Source organism: Symphalangus syndactylus, chromosome 8 (assembly GCF_028878055.3).
Source record: "Symphalangus syndactylus isolate Jambi chromosome 8, NHGRI_mSymSyn1-v2.1_pri, whole genome shotgun sequence".
Classification (NCBI taxonomy): domain Eukaryota; kingdom Metazoa; phylum Chordata; class Mammalia; order Primates; family Hylobatidae; genus Symphalangus; species Symphalangus syndactylus.
Window position 1 is genome coordinate 37,019,326 of NC_072430.2, and position 16,508 is coordinate 37,035,833.

Sequence of the window (16,508 nt, forward strand, 5' to 3'; positions counted from 1 at the left end):
TCAGGAGGCTGAGGCAGGAGAATCGCTTGAGGTTGAGAGGCAGAGGTTGCAGTGAGCCAAGATCATGCCACTGCACTGTAGGCTGCAAGACTCCATCTCAGAAAATGATGGGAGAACATCTAATATAGAACTTTGAAGACAGGAACAAAAAAAACTTTGCATAATTTGACATCACTGAAACTTTTATCCCTCCCATTCCTAAGATAGTCGATAGTATAACCATTCCACTAATGTTATCTTGAAGGCACAGGCTTAACTAAATATATATTTTTAATATTCTAACTCTTTGAAAACTGGTAACCAACATATGGATAAAGGATAGCTTTCAGTTAAATCTATATTTCTAGATCACAGTGAAGAACAAAGGGTAGATGGATTATCCAAATGACCAAGTAAGTGTGTGCTTAGAGAACCAGAAATATGAACCATTTCTGCTACAATGGGTGTATGAAACAAGTTGTAATCAGAAATTCCTGTAAGAAGCTGTTAAAATTGAAGCACTCATTTAAATTTTGGTTTTGGATTCTGTTTTTTAATTTTAAATTTTAATATGGTGGGAGGCTTGGACAGAAGACATCTAAGACTTTCTAGTGCTCATGGCACTATGTGAACATAGTTTTAAATACTGTTTAAAGCTTGTTGATTTATAGAAAATACGTAAAAGGTATGAAATGCCTTTAAAAAACATAGTATCCAATAATCTTTTCCAGAATACAATGTTTCTATCATCTTTTCAGAAAAATGCACTCCCTCCTGGTTATTCTATCATAGCAATCTAAAAAATAATGCCTCAAGTAACAGATGATAATTATCTCATAAATACACCATTTTGATAACTTAATGTAATAATTAGCAACTGCTTAGAATATCTTCTATCACATGAAAGTGGTCTAGCTCTTATTCCGCTTCTAATAAGATATGACATACTTAGCTTCAGTGCAAGATTTTCTCAAATGTTAAGAAAATAAAAGTGCATCAGCATACAAGGTTTTGGGAAGAACATTTTATTGCTAAGCATATCCTTGAACGAAAATGCAAATATGAACTAAAAGAGAAAAGAAAAAAGAAAAAGCAGTAATGTCACAACATCATAAAATAAATTCCTTTAGGTTCTGCTAATAAAACAGGAATATGATAGAAGCTCACATAGAGAATGCACATGTTCCCATAAAATTGTCCAAATAGAAACTTACACTAAAAGGAATATGACAAATGTATTATTACTCAAATTGAAAAAAATGAAAGAAAGCAGGAAATCAGTTCACAAGACCTCAAGACTCCAAGAACAGCAATCTTTTACAGACATCGAGATATAATCAACTTTGTATAGGCTGGGCCGTTTAGGTTATCTAAAATCGTGCTTTGATGTCTCTTTATAATCCTGTCTTTTTTTAATGATAACAAAAAATTAAACTCTTAACACATTGAAATATTAGATAATGAGGAACACCTTTTTCCATACACATTAGTAAAGGCTACCATTTAGATTGCACTTTTTGCCCCATGTCTTAAAGATATTTTTTCAAAGTCAAATATTCATGCAACTTACAAAGACCAGCAAGAGTAGATTTCTAAATCTAAACAGCTGATTGATTTTCATCTGTACAAAAGAAATTGTATATCTCTGACCCTCCAGAGGACACACTTCGTTTTTGTGTGAATATTTGTCTTGCTTTGTCTCTTGCTTTTTGGATAGCTATGGCCATACAACCAGTTTATTGTTTTTCTGTACATTGTTTCCTCTTTACAAAAAGAAAAAGACAACCAGAATATAAACCAAACAGAAATAAACAGGAAGAAAACAGTTCTTAAAGCAGTATGTACATAGGTGGCTAAGGAATTATACCAGCAAAAATGTAGTAAAATATGTAAACAAAATCTGAAGTTTTTTTTTTTTTAAATTCTCTTTGACACAGTTAACTGTGACAAAACTAAAATTCACACTTTCTTCACATTTTAAGGTTTGCTTTTTTGTTGTTTTGTTATTTTCTTTTAAAACAACATTCTCATTCTACTGCAAGACTTTAACAGATTTCCTGTGTCAGTCATCCCATCAAACATACCATGATAAATATATCTGTATATATATTTATTTATATATATATTATACTATTAAATTCCTTTTGTGTGTGTGTCACAGCAGCTTTATTCATTTATTTGTTTTTAAAAAAGATGGGTGAAGAGAGAAGTGAGCAAATGGAAGGACAGAGTTATCCATAAATGTCAGGCTACAAAATTAAACCACTGTGAAAACCATTGTCATGTTCAGGGCGGGGAAAGAACTATGTGTTTTGTACTCTGGCATGACATGGTTGGCTTGTGTGACCTTTTGTGGTTCCATCACGAGTTGAACTCCCCTACTGTCTGGTTTTATAATTTAACAGACTTTAATATTGTCTTTTTTATTTGCATGCATTTCAACCAGTCACAGATCCAGCCCACCTCCCCTTCCTCTTCCCTAGGAAAGGCTATTTTAGTTTGTGGGGCTTTCCTCTTTAACACAATTTGGCTGGGTGAATGGACAGGAACAATATTGTTATGTAAAGCCAATAGCTCTGATAACATCAGCCCTAAACCCATCTGTTCCGGGTTTGGGTGGTAAATTCCGAAATTAGATCCTGGGGGACCAGCTTTTCAAATCAATTTATCATCCGTCACATGAATTTTGCTATGTGTTCAGCAAAGCATCTTATAGGAAACAAACAACAGATTCTAGAGACACCATAACCTGATATGTAGAGTGAACACCATGGTAGCTTTTGAGTTCATATGGCAATAGTCTCTCTCGCTTTTGTTTTGAGTTTTTTTCCTCTTCTGATGTCCAGTCATTGTCAAAAAAATAAACAAAAACCCAAAAGCCATTTTTTCCCCTCAGATCTTAAAGTTACACGCACACTGGTCAGAACCAGATAAGGGTTGTGAGTTTTTTTTTTGTTTGTTTTTGTTTTTTGGTGTTTTTTTTTTTTAACTTTTTTCTTTTTTTTGTTGTTGTTGTAGTTTTGTTTTTTACATAATTAAACCGAAAAAACATGGTTACAGTCAAGCTTCACAAACATCATTACAGACTCACTTGGAGTTATGGAACAAGTAAGCCATGAAGTCTTCTACCTTTTAGTAAAAGGTCCTCCGGAGAAGGAAGTTTCCAGGCCTGCAGAAATGGTGGAGCCACCGTCCGGCTCCAGAGCGCTAAGTGTGTGCTTTATGATACAGCAGGGCGCAAAACCTTCTGTCTCCCCGCGACCGCTGGGACCTTGCCGCAGCCGTGGCTGAGCTTTAGAGAGAGATGCATCGCTGTGTGTGTGTGTGTGTGTGTCCTTTAAAAAACGGTTTTCCCCACCAGAGTCGTGGTTATATACCCCATTTCATAGTTCCAGCAGTTCTGACGTCTGTGAGATCTCACCGTCCAAAGATTCATAGGCGTGGATAGAAATAAGTGTGAAAACTCGCGTGTGAGCAGTGTTCGCATGTTTACACGTAATACTCCCTGTCCTTGTTTTTCTGTTTCTTGTGGCCGCTCTTGGAGCTCTGCTGCTTCTCCTTCATGAGCGTGCCGTTGCTCTGGGCGGAGTTGCTGATGTAGTTCCGCGTCTCGTCCACTTGATAGGACCCCTCGTCCCTGTTCCTGTACTTGTACATGGCGTACAGGAGGATCAAGATGCAGAGGGCGGCAGCAGCCACAATGCCGACGACCATCCCTGTTGTGCTGCTCGACTCCCGGATCACCTCTGAGGCCCCCGGAACCCGTCTGATTCCCGGCTCCGTGGGGTTTGCTGTGGGCACATTACGGAACATGGGGGAAGTAATTAGTGGGCTCTTCAGTTTGGTGCTGTCTAGCTCATAGGCAGTGGGCAACGGAAGCAAGACTATATCAGGCTGGGGTTTGAGATCACGGTTATTCATTTTGCCAGCTGGCAATTTGGGCACCATCCCAGACGAGGAGGAAGCTGTGAAGCGGATGAGCTCAGGGGATAAAGATGTGGTAGTAGTCCTACTAGTTTCGGAGACTTTGTTAGGTCTAAAGTCCTTGGATTCCCACTTGGGCGCATGTGCTTTGTAGCCACCTTCGAAGATTGAAGTGGAAAGACTCTTATCTGTTACCAAGGAGAAGGTGGTGTAAAAATCTTCATCATCAGTAGGGGGCAGGTTAGAGTCAAAGGTTTCCCCTGAGCCATACCCAGATATCACCAAGCCATCATCATCACAACCATCGCTGCCTTGGTCCGACAAGCAAGGTAACCCCGCCTCAGAGGTCATGGACAGGGAATCTTTGGTGGTCTCAATAATGGTGAGGAGGGGGCGAAAGGTAGGGGGGAGTGTAATGGAAGGTGCACGAGTAGCAATAGGAGGGGTAGCTAAAGGGTCTTCTACAAGAAGAGGGATAACTAATTCACCTCCTGGGATGGAAAAGAAAAAGAAGAACAATTAGTATATTTGTAAACACAACTCTCACTCAACCAACGTCATTCACAGATTATGTCTCAGAAATTATAATAAAAAGATCTGGATCTTTTCTGGATGGAGTCTAATCATTCTAGGCAGACTTGGAGCCTTCTATATGCCTCTTGCCACCCAAACCTGAAATCCCTAGATCAGGGGCTTAGATTTTTTAAAGATACTCTCAAGTAATTATTTAGATAGAATTCAACTGTATATGTTCTTTCCAGGATCTGCTTATGGGCTGATGACATTCAGTCAATGATACTGTTATAAATACTGGCTGGCTATCAAAATTGGCGTGTGTGGGTACATGTACACATTGTGTGCTTAACTTAAGAATTTATTAACATGCGTTTAAGATTTCTTATTGCTTCTTGGGATTCTACTCATTTGCTCCCAGGTGGATGAGAATGACTAATTCACCATCTTGTTGAGACCAAGATCAAGAAACATAAAAGATTGTGTCCTTTGTGTTAAGTTACTTCCTTTTATTTCACACTTATTAATCACAGTCCTTGTTTACTATAAGCTGAGTGATAGGGATTTATAAAAAGTTAAAAATGTTCATCTAACAAATCCATTTTGACTATGCTTTTCCAGAAATCCCCCTATTAAATGACAGCTTGCCTTGCATTAGTCTAATATTTGTATGCATTGCTTTCATGCTATATGCAATATATGCTGAGCTGGAAGCCAGATTTTCAAAATACCCAGCCTAGATATCCATGACTTGAAACTTTTAGACTCAGAAATGTTGACTTAGCAAAGTGAGTTTAAATTGGTAATTGCTAACTAGTGTGGCAAAAGCATATCTGTTTACCCATAGACCCTCGTTATTGCACTTAGAATCATATGGACTAAGTTGGGAAAGAACGCTCGGAATAGTTCATTAAATCACAGGACCTTGCAGATCATGGGTACCACAAATATTCTGCAGCAGTGGTTGCTTACCTGGCTGTAAGGCCAAGATTGCTATGCATCTATGTCAGCAAGATAATTGATCTCTCTTCAGTGTCTTTATAATGTTATTTTCCAAGCAGAGGAAGAATCTTAAGAAGTCACAGTCCATGTCTCTTTATTGAATTTATTCCAGAAAAATAGATTCCCACTATCACTTAAAAACATCCGCTCGCAGGGATGGTACGAATGTTTCCTTGCCCCAGTTAGTTAGAAGGTTGAGATACTAATGTGATGTTATTGTTGAAGGCCTCTTTCTGAGCTGACTCATTGAGCTGTCAACTGGTACCACGTACGTTTGTCTCTTACACTTGGTAATAATTTTGCTGTGATAGTATAGTCAGTGTTTGAGTAGCTGTTAACAGATAAGACTGTAGCTGAGGTACCCACCTCATCAGTAACAAAGCCAGACAAGGAGGTGATTCAGTACCAGAGTTCTAGGGGTACTCCAAGTGAATAAGCCTTGGAGCCTACAGAGTCTTCCAGGGTTTTTCCTATGAAGATTGACTAATGAATTAAAACTCTCCTTTTGAATGCACAGGAAATGCTTCAAGATGCAAACTTTCCACACCTTGCATCTTGAAACCTTTCCTACGCATCCAAATTGTCCGGGTTTCAGGTGTGCTAAGAGAAGGGCTTCCTGAGAAGAAAGCTAATACCTACCTTCAAGCACTGAGAAACTGTTGGTGCCCATGTCGGAAGCCTTTATTCTCTCCCTGTTTAGCCAATAACAATTGTGTTCTGCAGAAAGAAACTGAGTTTGGGAGGGAACTGATAAAGTATATAATGTGTATCATTTAGAAGGGAAGGGACAACAGAATGTTATAGTATCATCTCTGGCCTATGTGATAATTTTACTATGAAATTAAAAAAAAAAACACCTTTTTGAGATTCTCAAGATGATCTTATAGTATGTGCTCTAAACCTGAGCCTCTATTGTGGTGCTCAGAGTTTGAAACTATTGAGCAAAATGATCTTTGCAGATTTGCCAAAGATTCACACTTGCTGGACTAGACCAGCAGACACCTATTTTTTTTTTTACATTGTGAACATATATAATTCATATGCCTTACAACTTATTTAATGCATAATTTACACACTTTTGCTAGTTTTTATAAATGGGATTTGGAGTGCAGTTCCCTAAAGGTAAGCCAGTCCTAAAACTAACTCTGAGCAAACTTTTTTATTATTCTTCTGCTGGGGGGTCCCAAGTGGTAGATTTAAGGTGATATACGAAAGAGGGCAATGTTTGAGTAATAGGAGAGCAGTGATGAGAGAGAGGAAGTGAAGGCCCATGGAATCTGTCTAAAGCTTCCTTAAGGATTTCTCAGGCACAATTTTACTTACCTTCAGAGGACAAGGCAGGAGGTTTTTTTTTTTATTTTAACTTATCTATAACACAGGTTTAACATGTGTGTTCTTTTCTGGCACAAACACCAAGTCATTTGTTCCTTATGGCAACGACAAATCTACCCCATGTAGAGTAAGCAAAGAGGAAACTAGGTTAAAGGACAAGGAATAACTGATATCTTAGGAGGCAAAGGCCTGGTACAAATAGTTTGAATATAAAGGCAAACTGTTGGGTAAGAGGCTAGTGTCCCTTTAAGTGGGATTAAGATCACCGTCTTCATGATTACAGAGTGGCATTCATTTGCAATTTTAGTGTACCATCTGTGACACCCAACCGGAGTCTTAAATTTGCCTTTTTATTTTTTCGGTTTGTTTTGTCTCTTTTCAATACCAGCTAAAGCTTCCACAGTGTACTTGTTGTTTCAAAATCTACAAACTGTTCACTCTGCAGTTGAATTACTTAACTTTCCTTTGCTATCTCCCTCTCATTTAACACACTAATGTAAGTATCTTAGATTTAAAAAAAAAAAAGAGTAACCACATTTTTTATAACTGTACAGTAAGAGGTTCTGAAGCTTGTTAATTTATAAAGAGCTTCTAAAAGCCTGGTGAGTCCCAGAGTGAAATGATAAGAGCTTATTTTAAAACTCGAATGATGGGTATGCTATTTCAGAGTTTAGAAAACAAAATCTTTCAGAACTACTGATCTCTAGTTTTCTTTGCCATTTTGTTATTAATCTCGGTAGCAGCGATAAAAATGATAAATGATAACCTCTGTTGGGAAAATCTGAGCCCAAATTTTGCTGATTTTTAGACAACAAAGTGGTAGAAGCTTTCCTAACCCCTCTTTCCTGGCTTCTCAAGAAGTGGGAAGATAGCCTTTAGTTTAAAATGAAGTCAACTGCGGTACACGGGGGTCCTTACGACAAATAGGGATTCTAATGAAAATAGGTAGACCATTTTAGATAACTGTAAACATGAAAAATGCCTGGGACAAGTGTATATGTTGGTGTAATTAATTTTAATATTCCATGTTTAAGATTGCAAATGATAATAGTGTCCTAGGGGGATCAAAGGCACATGTCATTTGAGAGGAGAAAGTGATATATTTCTCCTACTATAAGATCATTAATAGAAATAACTTGGTTTGGCCGGGTGCGGTGGCTCATGCCTGTAATCCCAGCACTTTGGGAGGCCGAGGCGGGCGGATCATGAGGTCAGGGGATCGAAACCATCCTGGCTAACACAGTGAAACCTCATCTCTACTAAAAATACAAAAAAATTAGCCAGGCATGGTGGCTGGCACCTGTAGTCCCAGCTACAGGGGAGGCTGAGGCAGGAGAATGGCGTGAACCTAGGAGGCGGAGCTTGCAGTGAGCCAAGATCACGCCCCTGCACTCCAGCCTGGGCGACAGAGCGAGACTCTTCTCAAAAAAAAATAAGTAAATAAAAAATAAAGTAGTTTAGTGGGAAGATATTCAAGGCTTCTTGTTTATTTTAATCAAAAGTGACTACCCTGAGAAATGTTCAAGTAGCTGATAATATTTTCTTCACTTCCCAGAGACCATGGAGTCAGTGATCAACTATGTGTCCCATGCCTACAAAAGTATTCATGGAAGCAAATAACCCAAAGTCATAAAGGGTTATGAGCAGAGTAATACAAAACGTATAATCCATCAAAATCCTAATTTCCTATGCTATCCCCAGAATTTTTCTTTAGTTTGGGATAAAAGCTATCTGTATTCCTTAAAGTTAGCATTTTAAAATCAGGCATACATACCCCTTTTTGGCAGGATTGTGCTTTTCTTTAAACTAGAGAGATCATTAAAGATATAAAAGGTCTATTTGAGTCCTGAAGGCTTCCTGGCTTTTTTGCTTTATGAGTGTATTTGTAGATATATAATTCATGCCTCTAGGGCTGATATACAGCAAAAGGGGCTCACTGCCATCAAAAAAGACAGTGTATAAAAAATTTAATAGAACTCTTCTGAACTGTGAGAATGTTGTGGGTGATAGTGAATGTAATGGGTTATCTTTGGGAAAAAAAAAAAAAAAGAACAAAAAAACAAGAAGCATGAAGTTTCAACACTTGCCTCTCTGGAGATGTTTGGGTTTTGAGAGTTCACGAAAATACCAAAACAGTGATGCTGAACAGTGAGACTCTGGGAGAGGACACCGTGCTCGAATTCCTTGAATTCTTTTTATATATTTGGGTATTTCACCTCATCTCTTATTTGCATTATTCCAATTTTCTGCTTGAAAATTCACATAATAAGGGGAAATCATTCTTTTCCCTCCAAGAATTAATTTTTCAAAGATATTTAGCTCTTTGGTGACATAGAAGTGTGTACTTGTAACACATAAATATCATAAAGCTTGTAACCATGAAATTGCTCTCTATCAACCTTCGGGAAAAAATAGTCATGGACAAACAGGGCAAGTACCTGGGGAGAAGGCAGTAGAAAAACTCAAGTGTCTCAAAGAGGCCTAACTTGTATTTTAACAGGATGAGAATTTCTAGGTAGGGCATTCTCCCTCCCTTCCCCACCACCCTTCCACCCCAGCAAAGGGTTTGTCTGAAATAGGTTTGATTTTGAAAGGCTACAGATTATATTTTTCAACAATAAGATGAGCCACATCCCCTTGATATCATTATGTATTATAAAACATGAAATGTCAAGTGGAGTGTTTCATTTGCTTATTAAGAGCTTTGCTTCTGAAGTAACTCAGACTCTTAGCATCAGAACTCTGTAGGAGTTCCTACTAGTGCTAGGAATTTGGTCAAATTTCTTAAACTCTATGGAAAATGAGAATAATAAAATACCCTATCTCAAACCATCAATGCAAATATTAAAATGATGCATATTAAGTATTTTTTATATGTTAGATGGTTAGCACAGTACCTACTGCTATTTAGAAATGCTAGTTACTAATTATTTCTACTAATGTATTTGAGCTATAAACACTTAAATAATCACTTTCTTCTATCCCTTTTTTATTTAGTGGTTTCCTGCTAAAGTAGAAGTATAATTATATAGGATCTAGATTATTGAGGCTATTTTAAATAATAGAATATAAGGAATAATTTATAATTGAAAGAGCTTGTATTTTTTTAAAATAACCTTTTATTAAATTTACCTTTGGATATCTTTTTCATAGAAAATATTCTAATGCAACAAGATAAAACTACATCCCATTTAGGAAGTTCTAAGTTTTAGACCTAAAATATTATCCAGCATGTCAAACAACACAAGATCGCATAATCTGAGGTAGAGAGAGCCCAAGCATTAAGCTGCTGGCTTGGAAACATCTCTTATCCACCATTCAGTTTGATATTTCTATAACAGTTTCAAATAACACAAATATCTATAAAGCAAAACAAGTAACGTATTGATTAAAAAATTATATAGTGCTTCTTACCAATCTTATGTATGTTGAAGTGCATAAGGCAGCATTGGTCCAAATAATCCTAAGGTGAAGGAATATGTTCTTACCCTGTAGTTACACGATGATGGTACCTACCTGAAATATTTTCTATGTATAACTTTAGATATGAAAATCATCGTGTTTTCTTCTTGGTAGAATCTTAAGATCCCTGAAAGCTTACCTGATTAAATCCTTGAGAGAAATGAAAAAGGGAAAAGGAGAAAGAGACAAAGGAAAGAGGGAGAGAGAGAGAATATGTGTGCGCCTTCTGTGTGTGTGTCTGTGTTTTTGCCAGTTGTTAGTTCCATAGACTGGAAGGCGTCAGTATCATAGAACAATACTCAAAACACCTGGGATTCTTGATATCTTCATTTTCAGTATAATTGATTTTGTAGCCTGAAGCAAAGGTGGGAGTATAATCCTGGATAACCAAACTACCATAGTCACTTGAGAGTACCTTATTTCCCCTTTGCTGAAGGAAAAGAACTAATTTCCTAAATGCTTTTTAAGGAATTTAAAAAGGATGCAGTTACCACTGGTACTACTTGGAGCTAACTCAACTCATTTTCTTCTGGGGTACAGGCCTTCCACTGGCTGGAAACAATTTTAAGATACCAAATAGAGCCTACCAATACTTTTAAGGCTTTAAACATGGTGGTGAAAAAGTTCAGGCAAAGAGGCCAGGCTTTCTTTGGGTGGTAAGAACAATGTATTAACCCCCTTCTACTGAGAGTAGAATTCACATTGATTATTAGAAGCAATTCAGCACAAAACATAACAGTGAAAATTCAGCAAATAGACACAAATGAAATAAAAAATATAGTCTTCAAAATTATATAGTAGAAAATAAAATCAACTTCATAGCCAAAGTAAGCTGGGAGAAGGAGAGCAAATAACATTGAGGCATTCACAATATAATAAGAACAGAAAGAAAAAGTAAAAGCAAATTAAAAATAGAAGCTGTTCTGGGAAAAAAAAGAAATCATTTCCATATAGGCAAAATAATTTAAACTAAAAAAGCATACTGTATTAATTTATAGTCAACTTACATCAACAAATTGCCCGCATGTTTTTTGGCATGAAAGAAAAATTTACAAAAGAAAGTTGTGTAAGAATGCTCTTGGACAAATAGAATTGCCACATTCTTGTAACTTGCTTTTTTTGTTGTCATTTCTTAAAAACTTTTGAGCAAAATGTCTAATTTTTCAAATATAATAATTTACAACAGAGGATGATACAGGGAGGCAACAACACATACATCCACACCACATAACATAAAAAGAAAAAAAAATCTGCACTTTAACAAATTTTTACTTTGGGGGGTTTGGGAGGGCATCAATTTTTGAATTGAAAATAATTCCGATTGCTATGATTAAAAACTGAACAAAAAAACCTGTTTACTTTAATAATTTGCCTTTCAAAAAATTCTATGACTCTAACGGGTTTTGAATGAATTTCTGCATTTATAGGTTTTCAGATATATATTTAACTTTTTGTCTTTTTGACAAATTTTAGGCTTTCTTTAATTTAGGGAGATGGATGACAGCACATAAATTTTAACAATGCTAAAGAAAGGGGGAGTATGGGAAGGAAAGATGCAGGAAGGGGAGGGTCATATCTATGAGTGAACTACACAGGAGATGAAGATGATAGGAGTAAATGTGTAAGTGAGTCGCCATGTCCATGTAAGGGCGGCACGGAGTGATCTAGCTGCATTAGAGCTTCTGGCTGTAAGGAAGGGATGGGCAATATACAAAAACAAATGAGCCTACACATGCCCATCTATGATAAAGAACAGAACTCTAACACTGACAATCTCACACACCCTAAGCTGCAACTTCTTCAACATGCAATTACTCCAAAAATTATTACAGTTTCATTAAAGATTTTCAAATAATAAAAACAGTTAAACTTTTTCCTACTAAAAATAGCCAAAATACATAAAATACTAGTAGTCATGATCAAAAAGTTTAAAGCAAAAACAAGAAGACTAGATTTATGCATTCAAGTTGAACAACTTCATCGGCAGCCACACAGCCCCATTCAGAGTGGGGGAGGTTCAGAAATCTACAGAGGTGATTGAGAGGCACTACTAAGCAGGGGGCCCACACACTGCGTTGCTAATTACTTCTGTATAGAGAAATGGTATTTTCCAAACAACATCATCCGTCTTCCTTACGCCACCCATGTTGCACGCAATTGGCAATGAGACTAGGCTAATTTGAAAGATGTGGATGTGAGGATTCTGCAGCTGAAGTTGTTCCACATTTAAAGAGGGAGTGGGGAAAAATTGCAGAAAACAATTCATAACTTTTTTTCTCATAATTTTAGATAAAATCAAATCTAAGATAAAGATCCAGCAATTAAAAGAAACACATTGATATATATATATATAGATATATATAATATAAAAAGCACTTAATTCCCAAACAAGAAGGGAGAAAAAAACAAAAAGCTTAAAGAAAAAAGTATTTCACACACTTTCAGAGATGAACAACCAGACGCACAGGCTTGAAAGGCACAGACAGAGCAGTCAGGGGACACGTTTTTTTTGCTTTGCTTTTTTGGCTGGTTAATTCCCCTTTTTGTGATAGCCAAAATTAAAAACAGATTGTGCATTTTCTTTAAAAACTAATTTTACATTTTCTTTATTTTTGGCTTTGCTTTGAAAAAATAAAAAGGGCGTGCAGTCTGGATGTACGTCGTAAGTAAACATTTAAAAGAGAAGAGAGTAGCTAGACTGACAAATGGGTTATCATGTACTATCCTTCAATTGTAGGAATGTTAATCCAGTTAACACATGCTTAAAGTAAGTTGCATTTAGGGGAAAATAGAAAAACAGAACAGCAAGCTAGGATTAGGGGCAGCAAGACAAAACCAATTTAGGGGTAGGAGGAAGGTACTGGGTTTTGTTTCATGCCTTTCCAGTAGGGGTGAAGGACATCTGAAGGTTTCCTGCCAATTAGAAGGAAAGTATGTGAGAGGTGTGTGTGTGTGTGTGTGTGTGTGTGTGTGTGTGTGTTGGGAGTTGAACTAGAACCTGTGTTGACAGGAATTTGAATCAAAATACACATGGGTTCGCCAGTTCTGCTTCAGGAAATTTATCCCAAATTTATTCATAGCCTTTAGAAGGCGTATTTTATAGGGCATAGAGGGGTTATAATTAACATTGCTCTGTGGGAGCATTCTTGGGCTTAATCAAAGTGACAGGGCACAATGACAGTAGAATGTTAATAAAATGAGCCTGATAAATGGAGGAATAGCCAATTTTTTTTTTTTTTTTTTGTAAGAGTGGCAAAACCCCTCTCCACTCCAAAGAGTATACAATATCAGTGTCTGTAAACTACAGGACAATCACGAAAGGAATAAAGTTTATTGGAAGTACTTTGAGGAAAACTATGCCAATAAGGTTTATTTGAAGTACATTGAGGAAAACTATGCCTCTCACATGTATGCACACGGAGAGGAAGATACTGTAGAAGGAACAGAAGGAAGGAATTTTTAGAAATGGCCTCAGCCTCCACTGGAAGAGATCACTAGAGTTATGTTCAGTATTATATCTCGTTGAGAACATTAATGTTCAACCAAGGACTGGGAAACCCAGGTAGGCGAACCACAAAGGCAAGACACTTGAGAGCACCTGATTCTGACAACCAATTCCAACCACTCCTAAGAACTCTTTCAGGGGACTTTGACAAATACAGTAAATTTTGAGGATGAGTCCAACTTTTGTCCGCTATGGGACGCCCCTTTTATTATTTTACTTTAAAATAATTATAGCAATGTGTCCCCATGGGTCAGTCCGTACCAAGATTTTTAGTCTCTGGTTTAATAATGTTAATCATTATTCTGGGAACTTCACAAAGAGCAGCTGGAAAGTTTTAGATGGAGGAAAAAAAATTTAATATAGAAAAAGAAAAACCCTTGTTGCCATTTAGTTGATTTTTTTGGACTAATTATACTTTTAACATTGAATTAAGATTGTATAAATGCATATATGGTCAGTCTCAAAAGGCATCAAATGACATCTGTAGAATAAAGTTCTACAATTTTTAAAAGTAGGAAACATAACCAGTCTAAGTGTGAGACTTAAAGAATAAGATACTTCCAATACACACATTCTCCTGGATAATGAGAGGCATTTTGAAAAAGATACATCAGCAATTTGGGTTCTCTAAGGCTTCTACTGAGTAATTTACCTATTCCAAAATTGCCTGTTTTAAAACTCTTACAAGTAGGACACCACTTACATTCTAGAAATCACTAGTTTGAACAACTGAATATATGAAAATTTAGGGTTGTCACTTTGGAAATCATATGTGTATTTTTTAAACCCATGGAAGCTGTAGTTTCAAATGAAGCCAACATAGCCTGAATATAATACATGTATATCTTTACCATATAAGTCAACCATTAGTTCACATACACAAACCTTGTTTGGTCTCTAAGATACAAAATGATATTGCTTGCTAATAGTAGTTCATAATCATGTCACAGCTTCATTTTCATCTCTCATTAGCTATCTACACTAGGTTTTTATTAATAACTGCCTGATTTTGTGGCTGTGCCTTTATTCTGGGTACTAAGAATGTGTTTGGGTTATGTCTGTCATTGAGAACAAATAATACAATAATTTGATTTGAAACAGTATATTTTGATACTACCATTTTTATCCCACCATGTCCTAATAGCCCTGTCTAAATGTAAAATCAAAATTTTTAAAATGCCAAATGCGATATTACAGTTGTTAGAATTCATCTTGGGAACTTGTTTCAAAGAAATGTTTCTGAACTGCTTGGAGTTGAGCTCAAGAATCCCAGATATACTCAAGTTACTCCAAGTTGCAAACCCTCCTCTCCGGAAGCATGGGTTCTCCTTGCTAGAAGGCATTGTCTTCAGTGTATAGAGGTGAGGCCCAAGAGGAAGGCCCCAGTGAAGTACTTTGCATAACATTATATATTTTAAACTTCTCAGGGAGAATACTAGAGAGAGGAAGGCAGAGGGAACCATCTCAACAGTCTTCATGCCACACTGGGTAAAGATTTAAAAAATTACAAACCGGGAGGGCTGAGAAAGAAGTTGGAATAGCAAGTACCTAATGAAGATTTTGAAGACTTTTAGCATTGGATGCATGAGTTAAGCCTCCACATCTGTTTCTCCTGTGAAATATATAAAAACATTTTCATAGATTGTGGTTTTTGTGTCTATGGGGTGAATGGAGGAATTCTGGGAGAATGGATAGCTCATTTCTGAATCACAGTTTGACTTAGAACGAAAGTAGAGAACCCTGTACGTGAACATGGAAGTCTGGATGTGAGGATTGCTGTTGTCAGCATTACAAAACGAGCCCTGCATATACCTTTGTTCCTTATAACTTCTTCTGTAGACATGGAGGGTGCTCAGAAAAGGGGTGAAGGAACCCATTTCATAATATGGTACAGTAATGCTGCAATGAACATGGAGTGTAGATATCTCTACAAGATGGTAATCTCCTTTCTATTGGGTATATACTCAGAAAAGGTATTGCTGGGTTATATGGCAATTCCATTTTTAATTTAGGAACTTCCATACTGTTTTCTGTAATGGCTGGACCAATCCAAATTCCCACCCACAGTGTACAATGGTTCCTTTTTCTCGACACCCTCATCAACACATGTTGTCCTTTGTCTTTTTGATAATACCTACCCTAACATGTATGAGGTGATATCTCATGGTGATTTTAATTGGCATGTCCCTAGTGATAAGTTATGCTAAGCATCTTTTCACATATATGTTGGCCATTTTTGTTTCCTTTAGAGGAATGTCTACTCGGGTTCCTTTGTCTATTTTTAAAAATAGGGTTATATGTTTTCTTGTTATTGAGCTGCATGAGTTGTTTATAAATTTTGGAAGTTAGCTCCTTACTAGATATAGGGTTTGCAAATATGTTTTCCTCAACCTGTAGGCTACCTTTTCATTTTATTGATTGTTTTCTTTGCTGTGAAGAAGTGTTTTGATTAGATGTATATTTCTTAAAGATTACTTTGGCTTCAGTATGGAGAATGGACTTTTGGGAAGCAAAAGTAGAATTGGGGAGATCAATTGGGAAGCTGTTGCAGAATTCAAGCAAGAAATGATGGTGACTTACACTACAGCATGGGTAGCTGAAGCAAAAGAAATGTGTGAGCAATTTGTTATCGAGGCAGAGTCAACAGGACTTTTTGACTGGGTGTAGGGAAGAGAGTTGGGACAGGGGCCCAAGAATGACGACAGATGTGGAGTTTGTACACCTGAATCAAATTTAAGAGATGAGAAAATTTGGAGGACATGCAAGTTTGGGGAATCCAAAGTTCTAGCTC

At 36.9% G+C, this 16,508-nt stretch overlaps 1 protein-coding gene and 1 long non-coding RNA gene across 23 annotated transcripts in view; one reads left to right on the top strand and one right to left on the bottom strand.

Moving 5' to 3' along the window:
- LOC129487602 (uncharacterized) overlaps positions 1 to 16,508 on the top strand; it is a 242,626-nt gene that overhangs the window by 48,121 nt on the left and 177,997 nt on the right. The window lies entirely within an intron of this gene.
- Positions 511 to 16,508, bottom strand: part of NRXN3 (neurexin 3) — a 1,686,195-nt gene continuing 1,670,197 nt past the window's right edge. For 10 of the 21 annotated variants that reach the window (XM_055288602.2, XM_055288601.2, XM_055288599.2 and 7 more), the window contains one exon: positions 511 to 3,770. In XM_055288602.2, the coding sequence (XP_055144577.1) occupies positions 3,469 to 3,770 (302 nt within the window). In that variant the 3' untranslated portion in view covers positions 511 to 3,468. Of the gene's footprint in view, positions 4,395 to 6,057; positions 6,136 to 11,235; positions 11,899 to 16,508 lie in introns of those variants that run through there. The other 11 variants (XM_055288598.2, XM_055288597.2, XM_055288596.2 and 8 more) reach the window with 4 other exon arrangements.